Genomic DNA, 23,300 nt, shown 5'->3' with positions numbered 1-23,300 from the left:
GCAGGGCCACATCCCTGCACAAAGCCAGCACCTCTGCACTGTCCTCTGCTACTCAGGTCCAAGTTCCTTCCTAGACCTTAGCTTGCCAGGCTACTCTACTCTATGACCTTTGCACTCATGGTTCTCATCATGGAAGATGTGCTTCCTTCAGACATACGGCTCACTCTGGTACCTTGTAGTATCAGACTATCATAAACACCATACACACACACCAGATACACACCCAACATACACCTACACCACATGTAAGCCATATCCCACAACAGCTATGCCATGCACCATACATAAAATGCATGCCACATACACACAGACCACTCCAGACAGCATACACCCATCCACACCCACTGCCCTCTCCCCTTCTTTTTCCACAGCACCACAGCTGAAACCCATATACTGACTACCTCCCTCCTGCGGAGCCCCGGCTCCTGGCCTGAGCTATTCACTCCTGGTACCCCTGTAGGCAGATCTGAACCCACTGCTAGTGTAGGCAGCGGCTCCTGACTGTGGGATGGAGGTGCAGTGCATCTCAAGACTGGCTCCTGCTGTTCCAATCCATGTGGCCATGGAGGATTGGAGGAACTTGCCATCACTTATTCCTTCCCCAGAGAACTACACTTCTGGAGTTTTCTATGTGATCCATCCCACAGTTTCAGTATCAGACACCTACTCCACTCCTTTCAGAGGAACTGAGGGCAAATCTGGGTGCCCCAGCCCCATATCACAGCACCATGGGCTTCCTTCTAATCTCTCCCACATCGTCTGGGACCCTTTGCTCCAGCTGCTCACTTTAGCAAGGTGCCCTCCCCATAGCAGTGAACATACTCCACCCCCTGCCCTCAAGTGTACCCTACCCAAATGGGCTCAGTCAGCCTGAGCCCACAATCAGGAGACAAAGTCACTGAGTGGCAATGTCACTTTATTTATGGTGCCTGTGCTTTGTCTCAAAAATACCTTCTCCCCCTCCCCAGACAATGGGTAGGGAGGAGGCAGCAAAAATAGAAGACATCCCTCCCTATTGCACATGGACCCTATATACAGGCCCACCTGGCAGAGGCCAGGGGGACTCTTGGCACATTCCTGGGTCCCTGCTGGGGAGCATCACACGTGAGGTGGGGTCCTGGGGCAGCCACTCTGCTTCTGGATACCGGTCTTTGTGTCTCTTGGTCCTTGCTTCCTTCTTGGTCCCTCTCTGGTGCCTGTCCACTCTCAGCAACGTCAGCCTCCCATCTCTATCCTGATCTCAAAGAGTCCCCCTTGGTTCCTGGAGACTCTGTGCTTTCCTCCCGGTTCTGAGGTCCCGAGAGGTTATGGCTTCTCAGCAATTTCCCCCAGAGCCCTGTCACTCATGTTCACGCGGGGGAAAGGGTGCGTGTGTCAGAAGCAGCAGTATAAATATGGTGCGGGAACTCCTCCAGAGTCACTTGGATAGTTTGCTGATGACTCGGATCAATGCTGCATTCTCATCCTTGAGCCGCTGGTTGTCAGCCCGGAGATCAGAGAGGGCCTAGGATACAGGGTGGAGTCAGCTGGGTGGTGCTGGGTAGGCTGGGCTCTGGATACTGCCCATCACAAGCCCCAGTTACCTTCAGCTCCTCCTCCAGCTCTGCTGCCTTGCGCTCCAGAGCCCTGCGCTCCTGCAAGGCATGGGGCAGGTTCAGGGCGGGGGTAAGGACAGGGGCAGGGTAAGTCTGGGACACGGTGGGCCCACCCCAGGAGCCCAACTCACAAATCTCTCCAGTTCAAGGAGGGCGGGCCGCTCAGCAAAGCGTTCCTGCCGCTGGTGAGCACAGAAGAGACCTAGAGTCAGGAGCTACTTCCTTACTGCACTACAGCCAGAGCCCCGTCCCCAGAGAGGAACCTCTCACCTCCCAGCCAGGGCCAGACCCCGCCCACTGGAGCCCTGACTCTCAGTATCCCCAACACTTATACCTGCGTGGCCCGCTCCAACTCCACCTTGAGCTGTGCCAGACGCAGGGTGGTCTCTGTCAGGGCCTCACGAAGCCGCTCATTCTCCCTGCGGAGCTCCGTGTACATCTGGGAAAAACAGAGGATGCAGGCTGACTCAGAAGGAGCTGATGTGGACCCTCAGCTGAGAGCAGAGCAGGGTAGGGTGGGGCATGGGGTGGGATGCTGCACCTTCCGGAAGCCTCCATCAGGCTCCTCATGCTCCTGCTTGGATTCTAGAACGAGGTCTCTCTGTGAGTGCTGCCTGCAGACCTGGGATCCGCCATCCACAGTGCTGGACAGAAGGGACCGGCCTTAGAAAGCCAGCTTTACCCCAGAAATGAGTCCCAGCCTCCACACATGACCCAGTCTACCTGCACTCTGGGCTCCGTTCCGCAGGCCCCGCCTCTTCCCCCTGAAGAAGACCCCCAGAAGCTTAGTCTCTACCCAATGTTCAGGCCTGCCCTCCCTCCAGCCTGCCACCCCTCCACACAGCACCCTCACCTCTGCTGGCCCCCTCCGCTCATGGCCAGCTTTTCGATGCTCCCGGGCTGCCTGTGGTCCCTGGCCCTGCCCTTCGGGCGCCTCTGCTGGGGAATTGGTGGGAATCAGCCCAGAGACTACCATAGGAACCCTTCTCTACTAGGCAGGGAACCTGATTCCATCCCCAAGTTAACAAAAGACTTATGGGAGAGATAGAATGGCTCCCCAGGCAAAGACTTCCCAGAAAGCCGACCTCACCTCTCTGGGCAGGGCCCTCAGCGTTCTCCACACCAGGGACCCGAGGTCTCCGAGAAGGGTCCTGCCAGAAAGACACAGAGTCAGAAACAGGGAGACAGGATCCACCCAACCCACTTCACCTGACCCTGCTTACCAGGCTGGGCAGGGCAGGCTGCTCTGGCTCTGGGACCTTCCCAGCCACCTTTTCTGCTTCCTTCAAGTCTGTTAAAGTTACACCCTAGCAGAGAGAACAATCAGGGAAGACTCTTGACCCTGCCCTCCTCCTTCAGACCCAAGAGCACAGGTCCTAGCCCAAGCCCAAACCTGTGTGGACCTCCGAGACTGTCGCATAAGGCGGGAGCGAGCCTTCCGCTGAGACTCAGACTCCTCATCACGCACAGGCATCTGGTAGGACCTGAGTGGAGAAGCCTGAACTGAGACAGTGTCCTGTTGTTCCTCGGGAGCTGTCACACCAGTGAATGACACTATAGAAGGGTGCACATCCTAGCAGAGGACATTTCACCTCCCACAGACCTTAGACCAACAGTACTCCACAAGTACTAGACAGAGCCCTAAAGACTCCCAAACACTGCTGTCTCAGTGCTGCTTGCCCCCAGCCTCTTTACCTCCGACGGTCCCTGGAGTCGGCCAGGGGCGCTGCAGAGGCTGTGAGGACATTTGGCTTCACTAGGGATCCAGGCTCCCTCCTGGAGGGTGGAACAGAGTGATCCAGAGAAGGAGGCGTGGCAGCCTCATACCTGCAAGGATTCATTCATCAGCAAATATCCCTCAAGCCTGCAATTCCGTGACAGGCATGGGCGAGACTACAGAGAATAAAACAGTTGTCACTACTGAAAGGGGTCATTTCTGGGCAAAACAGACAAAAACAAACAAACAAACAAACGAACAGCAGGCAAAAAGGTTAAGTCCGGAGTATGAGGGGAAAAGGCGCTGGGAGAAAATAAAGAGAATGAGCCGGGCATATGTACTGTGTCGATGTTAGCAAGGCAGTCCTGGTAGGCCCTAAGGAAAAGGTGACAACCGAGGCAGACAGGAATGAGGGATTTCACAGGAGGAGCAAAGGCCCTGAGGCAGTCAGACCACAGTGGGAGTTTCCAGTGAGCATTTACTGGATGCTCCAGGTACTTACAGGGTGAAGGGCTCTGGCACTTTCTGGGCAGGGGTAGGGGTTATTCTGGCAAGACGGGGCTCCCTGGCCTGTGGGGGCAAAAGTAAAACAAAGGAGGTACTCTGTCCCGAGGCAGAAGCCTGGGCACCCCACCCACCTCTCCCCTACCTAACACATTTCATGACACCTACCTGAGTGGAGGCCTTCTCAAGGAGGGAGGAGGAGGCTGAGCGCTGCAGACCGAGAACTCCCTCTGTAGCCCTCCTTTCTGAAGGACCCAAGGCACCAGTGCTCCCTGTCTTCTGGAGACCAAAGCGCCTGGAAAAGGGAGCCTCTTCTGGCAGCTGGGAGAAAAGAGAAGGTCTCCACCACTGAGCAAAGCAACGATCCCTCTCCACAGAAGCTAAGTGTATAACTCCTAAGGAGAATCACAGGACATCACAGCCAGGGTGGGTGCCACCAAAAAATAACTGTTTGTCCACAAGGACCTAGGAAGCAAGTCAAAAGGCCATCTTCCCGACCAGAGGTGGGAATATTTACCGTGTCCCACCATTGCCCCAACCTCACATCAGCATGCAGAGATCAGACTCACCACAGGGCTCTTAGGGTTGGAGGACACAGGGGAAGACACACCATTAAGGGCTCTTGGTTCCACAGCTGGATGCTCTGTGGTACAGGGACAGAAAGGAAATGTCAGATGCCTCTGACATTTTGGAGTCCCTCGAATCCAGGCCCAGCAGTCCTTCCTCAGACCCTACCAGCTGAGGCTTCATCTCCCTCATCCTCATCTCCAATAGGAGGCCCTCCTGCCCCACCAGGCCGGCGCTCCTTTGATAGATCCTGCAAGGAGATCTTCTCTCGGCTGCTCAAACGGCACACAGAGCTCCTAGGGAAAGGACAATGTCACTGTCCAAGTCTGGTGATGAGTCCCACCCACCCCAAGCCAGCCACTTCTTACCTTCTGTGCTTACTGCTTGAAGGGACCTGTGTCTCCTGGCCTCGGCCCTGGGAGCCTTCCTTTTGGTTCCGAAGCTGTAAGGATGGAAGGGGACAACTGGGGAAGGCCAGAGAGTACAATTCCTCCTGGATTTCCTAGCTTCCCCATCTCTGTGCCACCTTCTTACCTCCAGGGCCATCATGCATAACTGGGCTAGCCACACTTTATGCAGAGTTGTGCTAACATGAGAACTCAGTCTCCTAGCAGCACACCATATCTGGGGCTTATGCAAGCTCTGCCAGGCTTGGTCTGATTTAATTTCATTGGCCTCTGATCTTATTCCCAGAGGGATTCTTCTACTTCCCAGAGGCTAGCAGGTCACTCAGACCTCCTCTCTACTCTTTAGCACATCTAGGATGCTGGTTAACAGGGCCGGGGGCTCTTTGTCTCCTTTTTTTGGTTATCACACACAAGCTCTCCACTCAATGACAGCAGCCACCTTCCCAGACTAAATGCAATCTGCTGCCATACATAAACCCATGTCTCCTTAACAGAATGCCACTTATCCCATGCCCTCCTTGCATCTCAGTATGCCACAGCACTCATCTCTGCAGAATGTTCCCAGTGGGTCTTCTGGCTGGCTCCACAATGTCTGGGCAACCTCACTAAATACTGAAATTCCAGCCCATGCCATCTGCTTGGGACCTGCACCCACCATCCCTTCACTAGAGACAACAGGATAGGCCCAACCTATGTCACAGCTCTCTCCTCACCAAGCAGACAGGAAACACAGCCTCACCTCCTCAATATACCCAGAGGTGCCCCCTTTCATAGACTTCAACCAGAGCTGGGCCACCAGGTGGGAACAGAAGGTCCCAGGACTGAGGGTATCAAGGGACAAAGTACGCCAGCCATCCCAGTTACTGTTACCTCCTCAGAGCTGCCAAGTAAAGAGGCAAACTAGAGTCGAGACTCACGTCCTCCTGTTTCTGAGCCAGTTCCTCCAAAAGGTTCATCACTTCCTCATCAGCCAGGTCACAGGGACGCTGCCCCTGAGTAGGGGAAGGAGGTAGATGATGTTGATGTAAGTCCTTCTCCCCTTCCCTGCCCCACCTCCTGACACGGTCCTTACCGCGTGGGTCAGCGAATCCATGCCCCCGCCATGCTCAGCCAGCAGACGGCAGGCATCCTCCACACCCCAGTGGGCTGCTGCATGCAAGGGTGTCCAGCCATCTCCATCCCGGAGCTCTGTGTCATAGCCAGCTTGGAGTAGCAACCTACTCCAAGGGACAGGGAGTCTGGGGTCAAGGGTCAAGCGAGGACAATGGCTGATTTCAAATTTTTTTCTGTGGCCACAATACTACTGATCAATGCAAGAAAGGGTTTGCTGGCAACCAGCCCTTCCCAAGCTTCTTTGCACAACTGAGCCCTCTCTCGGACCAGCAGCTACAATCCAAACCCACAAGAAGTCCCTCACAGCACAGGGATCCCACTCTTTGAATCCCCGTGTTAAAGGATTCAGAGCAGTGGTGAGGGGTGATGAGACAAGTGCAAGACTCCCCCACTAACCCAAGCCTTAAGAGGATGTGACCCACGAAGGGCCTGTGTAATTCTAGAACCTACCTGTTTTAGAATACTGCATCTCAACAGTGTCAAGCACCACATACAGACCCAGACTCTCACACACACTCTCTCTCACTCCCCCCCCCCCCCCCCGTCCCTCTCTCTCTGGAAACATCATCAGTGGAATCCTAACTTACAGACAGAGACAGGTAGCATCAGTGGGTTGAGGCCGAAGAGGATGCTCAACCTCCTCCAACATATAGCGCAGCCCCACCACAGACTAGATCCAAAACATCAGAATGCTAGAGTTGAAACAGCCTGGCTCAGCCAATGACCTTTCACAAAGTAACAACCAGGGAGCTCTCCAAACTCATCATAGGGCAAGGTCTCTTTTGAAAGAAGTAGAATGAGGTCCTGTGTGAGTGAGCAAGGCCACAAGCATGGGGAGACAGAGATGCCTGATAGATGCCTGATACACTGTAAAGCACTAGGTCCTGTCTGGGCTGAGACTTCCTCCCTCACATTTCCCAAGATACCCCTGCTTCCATCCCAGGGCATGTTGGGCTCCTTGCTAAATTCCTACATGCTATTGCCCACAGTACTAGCTGTGTTCCTCTCCTGGTCCATATCCTAGGAGCCCGCAGCATGTTACCCAGTCATGCACCCTAATCCATCCGCACTTCCTCACCTAGCAGTTGCTTTGCCAGAGGCCCTCCCTATTACATGCTGCTTATATCTTCCCAAGGCCAAGGGTTTCTTCTTAGACACTTAAAGCTTTATTTACTATTACTGTGTGTGTGCAATGTGTGTGAATGTGAGCATAAATGCCACAGCATGGATGAAGATCAGAGGACCATAGTCAGGGGTTAGTCTTTTCCTTCCACCACCGGTGCCAGGATCTAAAGCAAGTCGCCGGGCACTTTTACCTACTGAGTCATCTCACTAGTCTAGAAGCCAAGGTTTTCAACTGGATACTGCTACACCCGAAACACTTGTGGCAATGTCCAACAACTGAGTCAGTGCTGCGCTAGCACCTGGTGAGCTTTCAGTGGACAGGACAGCCATCAGAATAGAATGACCCAGCCCATCACATGTCTGTCATTAGCTATGGTGGCTATGGCTATGGTTCATACCTGAAATGCCAGTAAGGCTACGAGGATGGGCAGTTTGAGATCAGCCCAAGAGGCCAGCACCCAACAGACATTAAGTAAATATTTACCTCTACTTTTAATGAGAGTAACAGTAAGACTTTTAATATAGCTAAAAATAATGACAGCAAATTTAGTGAACAGATGAGTGTAAATACAAACCTACACAAAGAGGTTATCACAAAATCACAAGATTTGTCATCACTGCAATCCCATCACTAAGAGGCTGAGGCAGGACAACTATATATCAAGTACCAGGCTAGTCAGGATTTTTCAGCAAGACCTTATCTCAACTAAAAAAGAAGAAATTAGAGGGGAGGGAGATAGGCATAGCGGCTCTCACTGTGAATCCCAGAGGGACACAAAGGAGAAAACTCAGAGATTCAAGACTGATGAATTGGAAGCTATCCTTGATCAACATGAGGTACTGAATGAGAAAGCCAAATGAGCAAACACAAGTTGTAATCACTCAGTTCTTGCCCAGGGCTTGGACAAGGACTCAGAACCACATGCTAGGCAAGTGCTTTCCACACCCTCAGCCCCTCACAGGGAGACTCTAGGTACGAATACAGTCATGCCCTGCACCCACAGCCCATGGACACTCCTAAGCCCACAAGTATCAATACTTTCTCTACCAACAGCCTCACAAACTAGGGAGATGGCTCAGTGGGTAAAGCGCTTAAGCATGAAGACAGGCATTCTGCTCACTAGCATCTATTTAAAAACTGAGTGGACATGGCAGACCATCTGTAATTCCAGCAGGCAGAGGAAGGGACAAAAAAAACCCTCAGAGGGAGAGGGCTAGCTAAAGTTGCCAAAATGGCAAGCTCAGGGTTCTGCCAGAGACAGTCGCAACTAGAAAAAAATACACCATCAACCTAGGGCCTCCACACACACGTGAATGTACACCCACACATAACAAGTGCCCACAGACATGCACGCACGCACACACAGACACACACTATACAATCATTAGCCAGACGCAGGGTCATGTGAAAACACTTAGTCAATGATGAGAACTGGGTAAACAGAACACAGGCATTAAGAGGTTCACACACTTCTGGAATGTTCTCCTGAAAAGCAAACGTTCACATTTGCTTCCTTTGCCTCTGTTTCTGACTGACTTGGGATGTAGATGCCATGACAGGGGAGAAAGTCACAATGGGCTGAAGTGGAAACTTGAGGGTCTTTGGAGAGTTGGTTAGGTGGTATTTTGCTGAGGCAAACACATGAAGAAACACTTTGTTAAAGTGGACACAGGTGTGAAAGGCTAAGGCAGATTCGTGAAGGATCGTTTGGCTAAGGCAGACACAGGAGAAAGGATGTTCTAAGGACACGTGATGGAGGACTCTTTGCTAACACAGGCATGAATTGGTCCACCTTACAGTGTGTAGTTGAGCTGCATTTGTTGGGACTCCATAGAGAGAAACACACCAAAAACCTTCTGGTGGTGTGCTGCAGTTTCTTGTCAGTTCTGCAGACTTGGACTGATTGGATTCAAGTGCTGAGGCAACGTACACAGCAGAGACACAAAACAATCACTGTGGCCTAGCTCACCTCATCACCTCGATGTAGCCCTTGGCAGCAGCCACATGCAGGGCAGAAGCCCCAGTCCGGGGGTGCCTGGCCTCTGGCATAGCACCCCCATTCAGCCAGCACCTTGTATCATGAAGCAGCAATTCTTCTTCAGCCCGCTTGGCTGCCTCGACATCCACACCTGGAGGAATGAGGCAATGACTGGTGAACTCATACAAGGTGGTCCTGGAAACCCCCATGACAGTTTCATGGTTGCAGCTTGGCCCTGTGACTCAACGAGTCCTCTCATCCAGTTCTCTGCTTGGACCAGAAGGCCTGAACTGTGCTCTCTGCAGACCTGGGTACCACCGAGGGTCTTAAAGAATGGAAACCACAGGTCTTGACCCATACCTGTTTTTTGATTTTAAATATGAAACCTCAAGTTTCCCAAGCAAACCCAGCACCTGACACATCTAAGTCTTCCCATCCTTCCCATCGCAATCCACAGTCCATCGCCTTCACATAAGGGAGCTTCCTGACAATTCTGTCATCGCTTTAGACACTGCAAGTCCAACTGTGCACCAGCCGGGCGTGGTGGCGCACACTCGGGAGGCAGGGGCAGGCGGATTTCTGAGTTCGAGGCCAGCCTGGTCTACAGAGTGAGTTCCAGGACAGCCAGGGCTATACAGCGAAACCCTGTCTCAAAAGAGAGGAGAGGAGGGGAGGGGAGGGGAGGGGAGGGGAGGGGAGGGGAGGGGAGGGGAGGGGAGGGGAGGGGAGGGGAGGGGAGGGGAGGGGAGGAGAGTGCACGAGTGCCACCAACTCATGGGAACTTGGGCCATAAGACTCATGCATCTAACGTCTTATTAGCTGAGCCATCTCCCCAGTTCCCCTCACTGTTTAAAACTTGGTTATTGTTGTTTTGTTCTGTGTGTGTATGAGAGTTTTCTATCTCCCAGGTGAGCCTCAGACTCACTACCCAGCAGAGTTGATAAGCATCTTATCCACCTGCCTCTGCCTCCCCAAGCCAGGATCACAGGCTTGCACTACCACACCTAGCTTGCATGGTGCTGAGGATCAAGCTAAGGGCCATGCTTAGCTGGGAAGCATTTTACCAACTAAGCCACATGCCCAGCCTATGACTTGGAAACTTCAAACTACATTTGTGGTTCACTCAGGATCTCCAGTGGGTATCACTGGCAAAGACCTTCAGGCAGAACCTGGCTAAACACCAAGGGGCTGAAGAGATGATTCAGCTGCTAAAGGCTAGGCTCAAAACCGAGACAAAAACCTACACAAGGGGGTAAACTGCAGAGACTCACTAGTTCAAGGCCAACTAGGACTAACAAAGCAAGATCCTGCCTCAAAACACCAGGGATCAGAGTTTAGTCCAGTGGCAGGATGCCTGCCTGGAAACATAAGGCTCCAAGTTCAGCCGAGAATTACAGTGGGCTCCTTTCCAGCTTCACTCCACTCCCTTACAACCAAGGTTGACCTGCTTGAGCTGCTTCCTCAACAGATACACTGTATACTTCTGCCACAAGGCTATAAAGAAACAATCCCCAAGGTTTGTTAGGGATCTTCTTTTTCATCCTAAACCAAGACCAACTCCACCCAGACACCAGCTGTAACTAGGCGCTAGCTACCTGGTAGCAGTTGGATCCTGGCTCCTTGTGTCTCCTGACCAACTAGGACTTCCCTTGTAGTGGCAGAGTTGAAGAATGTATGGCTAAAGTCCATCTGCAGTGCAGTCACAGAGAATAGAGCAGGGAAAGCCAGGACCGCCCTCTTCCTCCAGACTCCTGCTTCCTTAAAGGGAGTCATGGCACAGTTCTATCAGACTGTGGCAGGGAAGGGGAAGGGCGGGGTACATTTGCTTTTCTTCAACCACTACCCAGTATTCCTGTGCACACTTAAGGGTGTCCTGTGCTTCCCACACAGCTAGAGCTGCTTGTGTTATTCACAGTTTTTCTTGAATAGGCTGCTTTGGGCTGGCTTGTTAATTAGGATTTTTATATGTAACACAATATGTGTGTTGCTTGTGGGTATGTCTATATACATGTGTGCCTGGCGCCTCAGAAGGCTAGAAGAGGGTGTCAAGTCCCTCTAGAACTGGAGTTAGAGGTGCCCATGTGGGTGCTAGGAACTGAACCCTCCTCTGGAAGACCAGCAAGAACTTAACCATTAAGCCACCAGCCCCTCTACCTTGTCTTGAGAGTGGATCACTCACTGATTCAGCTAGCCCAACAGGCTTGCAAATCACAGGGATCCTCCTATATCTGCCTCCCAACAACTCACTAGGATTTCAGGTACTGGCTGGGCTTGTCTATATGGTTGCTGAGAATTCGAACTCGGGACCTTAGTGTGTGCAGCTAGCCCCTCTACTACTGACTTAGTTACATCCCTAGTCATGAAATGAAGGGTGTGTGCGCACGTGTGTGTGTGTGTGTGTGTGTGTACTGAATTTGCTGTAAGAAAAAATGTTATTACATATATTTTATTGTGTGAATGTATATGCGCACTCAAGCACATGTGTAAAGTCAGGGGACAGCTTGCAGGAGTCACTTCTACTTGGTAGAAGTACCAAGTCGATCCTAGGGACTGAAGTCAGCGGTCAGGCTTAATGTCAAGTGCCGTCACCCACTGAACCATCTCACCGGCCTGAAAATAAAGCTTTAATGGCATCCAGCCACATCTGTTTTTTCTCATCTTGTCCTTGGCTCATTTCCCTCTATAGCAGACGGTAAAGTCATTATAATAGGGACTGTATGCCCTGTAAGGCCTGAAATATGTACTGTCCACCCCTTCACTGGTAAGTCAGCTGACCCCTGCTAGGATCACTTGCTTATAAATCAGGCACCATCCACGTCCAGTGGCAGCACCAACCTTTCCCTTACCAACAATAAACACTGTGCAATATTCCTATGTGCTTTATACCACCTACAAGAACAAATGCCAGGTCAGAAACTCAGGTCCGCAGCATCAACCATGTTCAACTCCTGCATGAGCATTCCCTCCAGGCATACCCTTCCTGTTACTCAAGCTTGCACCTATAACTATCACATAACCCTATCCTAGGGTTATGCAGTCCTGTCCTTCCTGGCTGTCAAAGGAGATGGCTTCGCCTTTCCCAAAAAGCACTTAAGTCCCCTTCCTATCCTGTCCCCCAAAGGAGTTTTGCCGAGGCCTGACCCTGCAGCCTGAGCCACACCAGAACTGCTAGGACCTGGCAGTGCCCACTCTTCCTCCTTCAGTACCCACATCCTGACGTTCCTCCTCCTTATGGCTTCTGAGTGACTCTGCTCACAGCCTAGTCACAGGATGACAAGTCCTCCTGCAGAGTGACAGGCGGGCTCTGGGTCTGACATGACAGAGAAACGGCTTACTGAGGTGGGGCTACTGTGTTCCAGTTGGGCAGCAGACTACACTGCTAGAAGCCTTGCTAAGCACCTCAATGAGAGAACATACCTGACATGACGCCCACCAAATCAACTGCTGCCATTTGAGATCCATCTCCAAAGACTGACACACTGAGGCTTGGAAAGATGGCTCAGTTTGTAAAACATATACCACACAAGCATGCCTGAGTTCAATCCCCAGCACCAATGTAAAATGCCAGGCACGGTGAGTCACTTGTAATCCCAACACGGGGAGGCAGAGACAGGAGCCAAATAAGCTACTAAGCAACCCTGTCTCAAAACTCAAAGTGTACGGCTGAGGGTCACTTTGACCTCTGGCCTCCATAGGTGCACACGTACATGCACTTACAGGCATAGGAAGAACTAAATTTCTACACACATTAAACAGTCACTCTAACAGTAACTCTATCCTACCACATTTTTATTACATTCATTTATTTGGGTATATGTGTGGGAATCACAGGTCAGTTCTCGGCTTCCACCATGTGGGTCCCAGGGATCACACTCAGTTGTCAAGCTTGACAGCAAGCACTTCTACCCACTGACACATCTAGCCGACTCCCCCAACCCCTTGTTTGTTTAGCTTATTGAGTCAGGGTCTCTCTGTGTAGCACTGGCTGTCCTGGAACTCACCATGTAGATAAGGCTGGCCTCAAACTCAAAGATCCGCCTGCCTCTGCCTCCGGAGAGCTGGGGCTAAAGAGATGTGACAGGATTAAACGCACCACAGCCAGTTCTACTCCTAGGGTTATGAGCACCTGGACACCACCACACTTGATGCTCTGCCTCCATGAATTTGGAAGCTCTACTAATATGATTATTCTCAGTATCTCATGTAAATGAGAACTGCACACTTGTCTCTGTGTGGCTAGCTTAATTCAGTTGAGCCTGTAAGGTCCATCCAAGCCATTAGATGAGTCAGTCTCCTCCTTTTCTATCTGTACAGACCACATTTTGCTTATCCATCCCATCCCTTGATTGAGTTCCTACTCTCCCTGATTCTGAGGAAGGAATTCACAAACTTGGCCAAGTGCCACAGGCTGGACTAAGACACACCCAAGCCCTAAGATACTGTAAATATGCCTGCATGGGACTTTCTCACTGCAAACACCACAAAATATAAAAAAGAGAACCAGGCATGGTGGCTCACTGTTACAACCCCAGCACTCAAAAGGCTGAGGCAGGAGGATCTCAAGACCACACTAGACTACAACATTAAGTTTCATAACAATCTAGGTCAATTAACTAAATTAACTAATAAAATAGTAAACATTATGGGTCTGAATCTTGGGATGCGTATTTTGCTGTGTTGTGGCGCTGGGGACTGGACTTGCCCATACTCAGTAAGCGTTCTACCGCTGAGTAGCTTCCAGTTCCCCTCTGGTTTATTTTATTTTATTTTTATTATTTTTCATTGTGTGTAACTGTGTATCTATGCATGGGCAGAATCTGGTATTAGAAGAGATCAGATGCTGAAGTTCCCTCCAGATGCTGAAGCTACAATGAGCCCAGATACAGTGCTGTGAACTGAACTTGATCCTCTGGCAAAGCAGAAAGTGGTCTCAGGGACTGAGCCATCCTTCCTTCCATCCTTCCTCTCTTTCTCTCTCTTTCTTTCTCTCTTTCTCTCTCTTTCTTTCTTTCTTTCTCTCTTTCTCTCTCTTTCTTTCTTTCTTTCTTTCTTTTTCTTTCTAGACATCCAGCTATTCATTTATTTATTAAGTTGCCCAAGTTGGCTTTGACAGACCTTGAACTCACTATTCATCAGGCCTGGCAGAATAGAATCTGAGAAATGTATCAGCAGCAGCAGGAAGAAGGCAAGACCAACGGGCTCACCTTCACTGACACCTCTCTGTGGGAGAAACTCAGGCCACAGCACAAGCCTTGTGGCACTGAGGGTGAAGGCCCCAGGCTGCTCCTGCCTCCTTGTTGGAGAGGACTGAGCAGCAGGGCCTGATGAAGGAGGTACTCTGCATTATCTGGGCAGAGTCTACAAGATCAGCAACATAGTCTCAAAGAGCTATGGAATGGAAGGGAGGAGAGCAGGCTGAGAAGGGAAAAACAAGAAAGATATTGATGCCTATGTGTATGGAGGGAAAAGAGCAGGCAAAGCAGTAAAGGGTGTCTGTTTAGACTGCAGTTTCATCTCTGAAATGTCCATAACAGATACATTCCTGAAGACAGAGGCCTTAAGAGATAGGACAGGAAAGGGGACTAAAAACTACAGGATTTCTTTTGAGGGTGACTTTAAAAATGCTTTGAAATGAATGTGGTATTGACTCTACAACTCCATGCACTACAGCACAACCACAAACTGAGCACTCTGAATGGGTGAACTGTTGGGTGTGTTGATTATAGCCTCAAAGCTGCTTTGTTGTAAAGCCACTGGTGGGCTGGCAGGCTGGCTCAGCAGGTAAAGGTGCTTGCCACCAAGCCTGACAACCTTGAGCTCCCTCATTAGGACCCACATGGTGGAAGGAGAGGACTCCCACTCCCATAAGTTGTCCTCTGACCTTCACAAAGCATAAGCTTTCCCATTAATGATAAATTAAATAAACCTAATAAAAAAGACTTTTAAAACAGCAGCTGGAGTACTGGCATGCATGTATAATTCAAGTACTCAGGAGGCTGGACCAGGATTGCTCCAAATTCAAGGTCAACCTGATCTACATAGAAAGTACCAGACCAGCCTACATAGCAAGACCCTGTCTCAAAGATAAATGGGGCTAGAGACAGGTCAGCAGTTCTGAGCACAGGATGCTCTTCCAGTAGTTCCAGGTTCAATTCTCAGCACCCAGTGTGGTTCACAACCGTCTATAACTACAATTGCAAAAGGATCTGATGGCCTCGGACATGCATGTGGAAAAGACATATTTGCAGACAGAAAACCCAAAAATGTAATTTAACAAATTCTGTGATAAAGCCCAGGAAAGGGCCATAGTACTGAGGCAACTTTTCTGTGTTTGAAGTTTTACCAAAATAAAATCAGGAAAAGGAAGGGGAGCTTGGCTCAACCACTGTTACTGCTGCTCCACTATAACCCAGTGAGGCTTCTAACCTCTGACCTCCATCTCTTGGTGCCGACTAGCTACCAAGCATCCCCAAGTAACTCATAGCCATCTGAAACTCAATATGGCAAGATGTTAAACCCATGTCTTCCCACCTTAGGTGGTAACATGCAAGAACAGGGAAGCCAAGACTACACCGCCCATGATCTGTTTGTCCTCTCTCCCCTCTTACCTCCTAACTGGACACTCCCCAGTGTAGAACTGAATCCAGGGTACAAGGGCATCTTACGTCCCTGGAGAGCCTGCTAAACTCCACAACATCCCCAACCTAGCCTGCTTCCCAATTCCTTTCCTTCCAGGCCCTACATTAAAGAGCTGAGATCCACCCAGCTACAACCCAACTGGCTCTGGATACTGATGTTTGTGTGCTGACAGGATCTCATGTAGCCCAGGCTGGCCTTGAACTTGCTTACTACATAGGGGAGCATGACTATTACCCAAGGCTGGGATCACAGGCACACAGCACCACAGCTGACCTGGACAGTGGACGCTGGCTTTGGAGGCCAGCAGACAGGGACCTCAAGCCTCTTTAAGAACACAAGCACCTCGTCCAGGGAGATGGATAGGTCAGACATGGAGATGCAAGGGAGATGGATAGGTCAGACATGGAGATGCAAGGGGCTCCTGGTTCCCACTCAAAGAAACCAGGACACAGTGGTCTTGGGAGCTCAGGACAGAATCCACCATATGTCCCAGTTCCTCCTAACTCATGGTAGGGTCTAGCCATCTTGCTCCTTACTCTGAACAAGCATTTGCTCACAGTACCTCAATCCCTCAGTTCCTTGGGGCTGAAATAACAGGCACACCCATAGCAGCTAGTACTCTTATTTTATGTCTGGTAGTGTCTTGCTAGACCCTTGGTAACCCTGGCACCTCCACTCCCATTTTACTGGGGAAGAAAGAGGCATAAAGAGAGCCAGAGTCCAAGGAAATGGGCAAGACCTTTGAGTCCAGACTCCCAAATTCCAAAGCTCTTAATCCCATAGGCCCACCTCGGCGAGTGATCTCTGCCTTCAGCAGCCCCTCCATGGCATCTGACTCAGCCAGGTCCAAAGGCAGGTCCCCGTCACTGTTGACAGCAGCAATGTTGGCCCCATGGCTCAGGAGGTACCTAGGGGCAATGAAAGGTCAGAGCTGCCAGGCCTGGACTCAACACCTAACCCAAGCCCTGCCCTTCAACCCTTGCCTCACCTGGCAATGTCCAGGTACCCACAGGAGGCAGCCACATGCAGAGGCGTCCAGCCCTCGTTGTCTGCCTGGTTCACAGTAGCACCCTGCTCCACCAGGAAGCGAACGACTTCCAGGTTCTCATCTATGCAGGCCTAAGGATGGGAACAAGCCCATCAGCTCTCATCTCACCCAGCCAGAGGCCCAACCAGGAGACTTTTCTACAAAGGCAGACCCAGAGACCCAGGGCCAGCGAAGGGTGTGAAAAGCAATGCTAATGGCCTTCAATGTAAGTCCCAGGGACCTCCAGACACCGCCACTTAAAATGCCCTAGTTACTCCATGTTTGGGCCATCTAAGCATGAAGAGTTCATGGAGACAAGAGCAGGTTCCAGAAGCCAGGATGAAAAAAGTGGACATGGAACATGTTGGGCTGCCATCCCTGCATGTGACTGCTGAACATATTCTTGAGATGGAGGAGTCCCAGAACGCAGACATGATCTCCCAAAAGACAGGGCACTTTGAGCAGACACACCCCAGTGTAGGTAGTGGCACAGTGCTCACCTAGCCCTGAGCTCCATTCACAGCACAGATAAATAGATAATAAATAAGATTATCATATGTATGTAGCACCTCCCAGAGACAACGTTGAGGGCCAGGGGCATATTTCCCAAATTTTCCTGTGCACAGGTTTCCTCAGAACATATTTCCCCCAAACACCAACACCACACTAGACCTCCGCTTCCTCCCTCTTAGAACAGAAAACTTGGGGAGAGGAAGGCCTCACCCTAGCTAGCACAGTACTCAGGGCCATAGGAGAGAGCTGGCCCCAATCCCTGATGACACTGGCTAGATGCTGGAACCACTGAGTCGAGAGAGGGGGCTGGGTCCCGACTCCTGAGCCCTCATGAAAATTAACCCCCTTCAAGTTCAACCATCTGGAGAAAGAGGGAAGGAAGCTACAAGGGCCAAAAGCATGAAGTCATGGAAATTTAGGCTGCAAGAGGGGGGCCACACGTGCCCTGGGAACGGGATGAACTCTGGGCGTCACTCTGGGCTCAGTTTATTTCTACTCTGTTGTCATGGTGACGGGAGGGGGGCAAGGAGGCAGATGGGCCTTTCCCTTTCAAGGGCCTGGCCAGGCACCGATGTCCATGTGAAAGATGCCTGAGGCTGGGCACCAGGGACTCAGGAATCTAGGCCCACCTCCTCCTCCCTCAGACACAGAGCTCTAGTTGCTCCTCTTTTCTTAGACTTGCCCCTCCTCCCTCAGATCCATGTGTTTGAGCACAAAATCTCTCCCCTGTTCAAACCTAGGACTCTTAACTCCCAGCCCTGCCAACCATAGACCCAACTCATAGCCATTATTGGACAAGGCAGATTATTGGACAAAGGGGAAAAAAAAAAAAAAAAGAGTATCCCTGTCTTGGTGAGGTAGAAGTTGGGGCTCAAGAAATATCACGGCAGGGGCTGGTGAGATGGCTCAGTGGGTAAGAGCACCCGACTGCTCTTCCGAAGGTCCAGAGTTCTAATCCCAGCAACCACATGGTGGCTCACAACCATCCGTAACAAGATCTGGCGCCCTCTTCTGGAGTGTCTGAAGACAGCTACAGTGTACTTACATATAATAAATAAATAAATCTTTAAAAAAAAAAAAAAAAAAAAAAAGAAATATCACGGCAGGAAGCTGATGCCCCAAGGAGGGTTTAAAACTGAAAACACAGCTCCAGGTGTAGAAACCAGGAGACACCAGAAGTCACCAGACAGAGTGAACAAATGTTCTTGTTTTCCTGGGACTGAAACTAGCTCTGGGAACTTTCACTGCTAAAGCCAGGGCAGTACAAGGTGGTGACAGTACACTCGCCCCCACTCTAGACCCAAGCTCTCTCTGCATACTGGCTCTGTAAACCAACTGCTCTCTTTGAATCTCCTCTCCCAATCTTCCAAGCCTCCTGCAAAGCCCTAAAGAGTGAGTTCACCAAGGTATTGCCGCGGTGGGAGGAGAGACCCAACTGGAAGGCTGCCTGACAGGCCAGGCCTGAGGTTACAGGTTCCTGTCAGAGGAGGTGCTCTAGTGGCCTCCAGCAGATCCAGAGGAGAGGGATGCAGTCAGAAGAGAAAGCTCAGAAGCCAGGGACTTGGGTGTGGTGGGAGTCTGAACTGCTCTCCCACACTGTTTAAAGACACTGAGACCCAGCCGGGCGTGGTATGGCGCACGCCTTTAATCCCAGCACTCGGGAGGCAGAGGCAGAGGCAGGCGGATTTCTGAGTTCGAGGCCAGCCTGGTCTACAAAGTGAGTTCCAGGACAGCCAGGGCTATACAGAGAAACCCTGTCTCAAAAAACCAAAAAAAAAAAAAAAAAAAAAAGATGCTGAGACCCTGAGAGGGGCCTCAGGGAAGTAGTACCCTGCTGTATGTAAAGGAAACTGTCCCAGACAGCACTGGGAACACCTTCCCAGGGTACACCAGCAGATCATGTAGGCCTCAAGGAGGAGCTTCCACATGACACTTCTCACCAGAGCTTCTAGGGACAGAGGTGACCACTGGCCCCATTCCACAAGTAAGAAAGCTAACGGACACAGAGAAAGAACATTCAAGATACAAGAGACAAAGGACAGACAGGCAAACAGACATTAAGTCAGTACTGATTAATGTACTGTTTTTGTGACTACGTCTCATATGGCTGAGAATGGCCTCAAACTCACTCTGTAGCTGAAGCTGACACTGAACCTCCAATCACCTTGCTTCCACTTTCCAAGCCCCTGGTTTCCTGAGCTCTAAGTACCCACTCTACCACCTAAGCTACATATCGCAGCCCAGGACGGATGGATTCTGAGTGTTTTTTCTCTACCTGCATGTGTGAAAATTGAACCTGTCAAATACCCTCCCTCTGTTTCCCATCTCCACAGGCAGCAGGCTTCCCTTCCAGGATCCCCTCTGTTTCCACCAGTAACTGAACTAAGGGATCCTAGCAAGAAGAGAGGACAACCCAGGAGATGGAAGTCGCCATGAAAGAAGCTGCCCACCAGAAGACTGACATTGGATGGACCAACACTGAGACCAGGAGGGAGAACTGGGATGTAGGCTCTTGTGTAACTTATCTTGTTCTCGGTCATCCTAACTGAATAAAAGCATCCTGAATCCAGAAGAACCCAAGCAACAACACAAGATGGTCCTGACTCTCAGGCACAGAGCAATGGAAAAAAATGTGTGGAATAGGTTCTAGAATCCTGGGAGGTGATAGTGTGGAAATCTAGGAGAGAGGGCACACTTTTTGAAGAAGGACGTTGGTTCCCTAAATAAAGTCAAGGAGATGAAACAGCAATAGGTGAAGTGGCCATGTAATTCCAGAAATAAGAAGGGCAGAGAAGGGCTGGGCGTGGTGGCGCACGCCTATAATCCCAGCACTGGGGAGGCAGAAGCAGGCGGATTTCTTAGTTCGAGGCCAGTCTGTTCTACAAAGTGAGTTCCCAGCCAGGGGTATACAGAGAAACCCTGTCTCGAAAAACCAAAAAAAAAAGGGGGGGTGGGGGCAGAGACATAGGGACCTGCATTTGAGGCTGGCCTGGGCTACATAGCAAGACCTTGTCTAAAGGAAAAACAAAAAAAACAAAACAAAAGGAAAAGTGGTCCAGCTCCTTGAAGAGCAAATGCCTACAAGTTTCCAGGAAAGCAAACAATGTAAACAGAGAAAGAGAGTTGAGGAGAAACCTCTATAAGAGGTAACAAGATCCCCAAATTTGGGGGGGGGGGGAGATGAAGAGATAATGTAATTAAGGACATGGGATTGCAGGTAGAAGATTAAAAAAAAAAAAAAGCAAGGGATGACCCGACAGAGGAAATGCCTTTTCAAGGAAACAACGTGGTACACTGCCTAGAAGAGAAAAGACCATCCCCAGGCCGCAACGTACAGCACAAGTCACGGGAAGAAGAGGAAGGCACAAACAGGATGGACCTTCAAAGAAGTGACACTGAAGGACCTGGACCTAAAGAGGGTCAAGTCAGACTGCAGGAGAACGAAATCACAGGCCTGGGTCAGGAAAGACTTCAGCACAGTCAAACAAGTACCAGCCAGGAAAGGAGGAACTCGGCCAGCATAGGCACGGAAGTAAGCGATGCTGCAAAAATGCACCGGAGAGAGATGACAGCACGAATGACAGAGAAGAGGCGGCCACAGAGCAGGCGGGATCCTCAGTGATGGCACAGTCGAGGGGAGGTGGCTCAGGACCGAGGGAGGAAGCCGGAGTGGCGAAGACGCGGGGCGGGGGCGCTGACCTGGTGCAGGGCGCTGATGCCATCCGCGTTGGTGGAGTCGAGCACGGCACGGGCAGGCGGAGGGACGGCGGGGTCGGACGCAGCGCCGGAGCCGGGATCCGCTGCGCGCAGCATCAGGCGAGCCTCGTCCAGATCGCCCCCCGCGCAGGCCGCCAGGAACTCAGCGGCGCGCTCGAAGCGGACCGTGCGGGCACGCCGCTCGCCGGGGCCCGGGTCGGCGCCCGCCCGCGCCCCCCACTGCCGCAGCTGCTCCTGCCGCCGCTCACGGGCGGCCGCAGCAGCCGCCGCCGCCCCCGGGCCCGCGGCCGGACCATCCTCGCCGGACATCGCGCCGGCCGCCCGCCCGCCTACTAAGCGAGCGAGCGAGCGAGCACCGGGCGACGAACAGCCGCCACCCGCCCGCCCCGGGGGCCGCCGGGAACCGCCGGGAACCGCCGCGCGACAAGCACCGCCCAGAAGCTCGCCCAGCCCCCGCTCGGTATATTTGACGTCACAGCGCCGACCCAAAGCCCTCTGGGTAACCGAGTCCCGCCTGAGACTTGCGTAGCTATCGCTGGGGGTAAGGGCCTAAAAAGAAGCCCCTCATAGCGAGCTGGGAAGTGGAGTTTCTCCCCATTGAGGAGCCTTGCATAACTTGAGCAGATAGGTTAGAGAATGAGGCAGCAGGAGTGCTGGGAAATGGGTTCTACAAGCGGAAGTCTTCGCTAGACTCCCTATATATCCTGAGGCACGTTTAGAAATCCAAAGCTGGAAGGGGTCGAACGAAAATAGTCAAAAGGCACGTCCTCAATCCTAGCACTTGAGAGGCAGTGAGTTCGAGGCCAGTCTGGTCTGATCCTGGTCCTGAGTTCCAGGACAGCCAGAGCTACACAGAGAAACCCTCTCTCGAAGAAAAAAGCAAAAGGAGAACTGCCTAAAGGAGGGCATGTCCCTAGAGAGTGCTGGGAATCTGGGTAGAGCGGCCGGACAGGCTACTGGGGCATGCTGGGAAATGTAGTGTACTTTGTAAAGTGACTAAGCCAAGGCGCATGGGAAATGATAGCGGATAGCGGATCCTGAGAGATAGAAATAAAATTTGCATACTTTTTACGATTTGTTTTGAGATAGGATGGCCCTCGAACTCACTAATAATGCCCTTGAACGTCTGATCTTCCTGTCTCCATCTCCTAATTGCTGGGATTACAGGAGTCTGTTTGTGTGTGTGTGTGTGTGGCGGGGGGGTATTTTTGTTTTGAGCTAGGGTCTCAGTATGACTGGTTTGAAACTCGCTATGCAGACCAGAATGGCCTCGAACTCACAAAACTCCGCCTCCTCCTGCCTCTCGAGTGATGAAATTAAAGGAGCGTACTTGTTTTGGTTTTGAATCTGTCCCTCTCCCATCGTCTATAAGTAAACTCGATTTGTTTTCTTTGAGACCCTCTTAGTCCTAATGACTAGAACTAAGCCTGAGAGTAGGCAATAAAAAATATTTCGAATGAATGAATGGGCTCCCTAAGGCATCAGGTAGACCAAGGGCCGACGGGAAATTGAGTTCTCAAACAAGATTAAAGCTTGTCACCGCCAAACTCATCTTTTAACATAGCGATAAAGTTCCCGAGCAAAGTTCAAGGAAATCAGATAACATAGGGCAAGCTGGGAAATGTAGTCTCAAGGCCACGCCTCCAAAGGGTTCAGCTCCAGACTTCCAAATATGTCTCAGAATGCAAGGTACCTAAGAAGTCAGTTTCCAGATCAAGAACAAGCCCACGTTTTCTAGTGGTAATAATTCCCTGAGCATACCAGAAAGAGGACCCTCAAACATGACCAAAATAACCACATACTTTTCTTTAGCCCACCTGGGGCTGCAAAGGACAATAGGAATTATAATTCAGATTGTATCATGCTCTCCGGGCATGATTTTTTTTGTTCGGTTCTTTTTTTTCCTCCCCACACCCCTTTTCACTCCGGCCCTGCTTGCTCCAGCCCATAGTTTTTTGTTTTTTGTTTTTTTCCTCATTAAGGATGGTTGTGAGCCACCCTGTGGTTGCTAGAATTTGAACTCATGACCTCCGGAAGAGCAGCCAGTGCTCTTAACCGCTGAGCCAGCCCCTGGCATGACTTTGTAAGTCTGAAATGTGATGTTCCACTAGGTTTGAAAGTTCTTCCAACAGATAAGAACACCTAATAAACACCTGATAAAAATAATGTGATCTTTCACATTATCTCCCCAAAAAAATCTAATTTGAGAAGGATAAAAAAAACATTTTGAAACAAGAACACAGACCTACCAAAGTCTAACAAGAAAGCTGTCAAAATTTGCATAGGGAAAACAAACGTTTTTCCTAAGGGGCACTAAAGCAGCCCACCCACTCCATAATCTTTGGATTTATGCAGAGAAATAAGCCATAAAAAGCTCGAGGCCTGGGAAACAATGGT

The 23,300-nt window shown here is 50.9% G+C and overlaps 1 protein-coding gene across 2 annotated transcripts; it reads right to left on the bottom strand.

Moving 5' to 3' along the window:
* Window positions 1–897: 897 nt before the first annotated feature.
* Window positions 898–21,311, bottom strand: Ppp1r12c (protein phosphatase 1 regulatory subunit 12C). Of its 2 annotated transcripts, none has more exons than XM_021166873.3 (22): window positions 20,886–21,311; window positions 16,635–16,765; window positions 16,436–16,554; window positions 8,999–9,158; window positions 5,863–6,007; window positions 5,708–5,782; window positions 4,752–4,825; window positions 4,552–4,679; window positions 4,386–4,459; window positions 3,985–4,137; window positions 3,815–3,882; window positions 3,291–3,422; window positions 2,989–3,079; window positions 2,819–2,902; window positions 2,686–2,746; window positions 2,449–2,534; window positions 2,319–2,359; window positions 2,137–2,239; window positions 1,930–2,034; window positions 1,727–1,777; window positions 1,584–1,634; window positions 898–1,504 (listed from the first exon to the last, which is right to left on the bottom strand). In XM_021166873.3, the coding sequence occupies exons 1-22, from the start codon at window positions 21,210–21,212 to the stop codon at window positions 1,418–1,420; spliced, it is 2,346 nt and encodes a 781-aa protein (XP_021022532.2). In that variant the 5' UTR covers window positions 21,213–21,311; the 3' UTR covers window positions 898–1,417. The 2 variants fall into 2 exon arrangements, with proteins under 2 accessions (XP_021022532.2, XP_021022533.2); XM_021166874.3 differs by having other exon boundaries at window positions 2,449–2,531.
* Window positions 21,312–23,300: the final 1,989 nt, after the last annotated feature.

Source organism: Mus caroli, unplaced genomic scaffold (genome assembly GCF_978045245.1).
Source record: "Mus caroli unplaced genomic scaffold, Mus_caroli_1 scaffold_8, whole genome shotgun sequence".
Lineage (NCBI taxonomy): Eukaryota > Metazoa > Chordata > Mammalia > Rodentia > Muridae > Mus > Mus caroli.
Note: the sequence above shows the minus strand (reverse complement) of the source record. Positions and strands in the feature narration are given on the sequence as shown.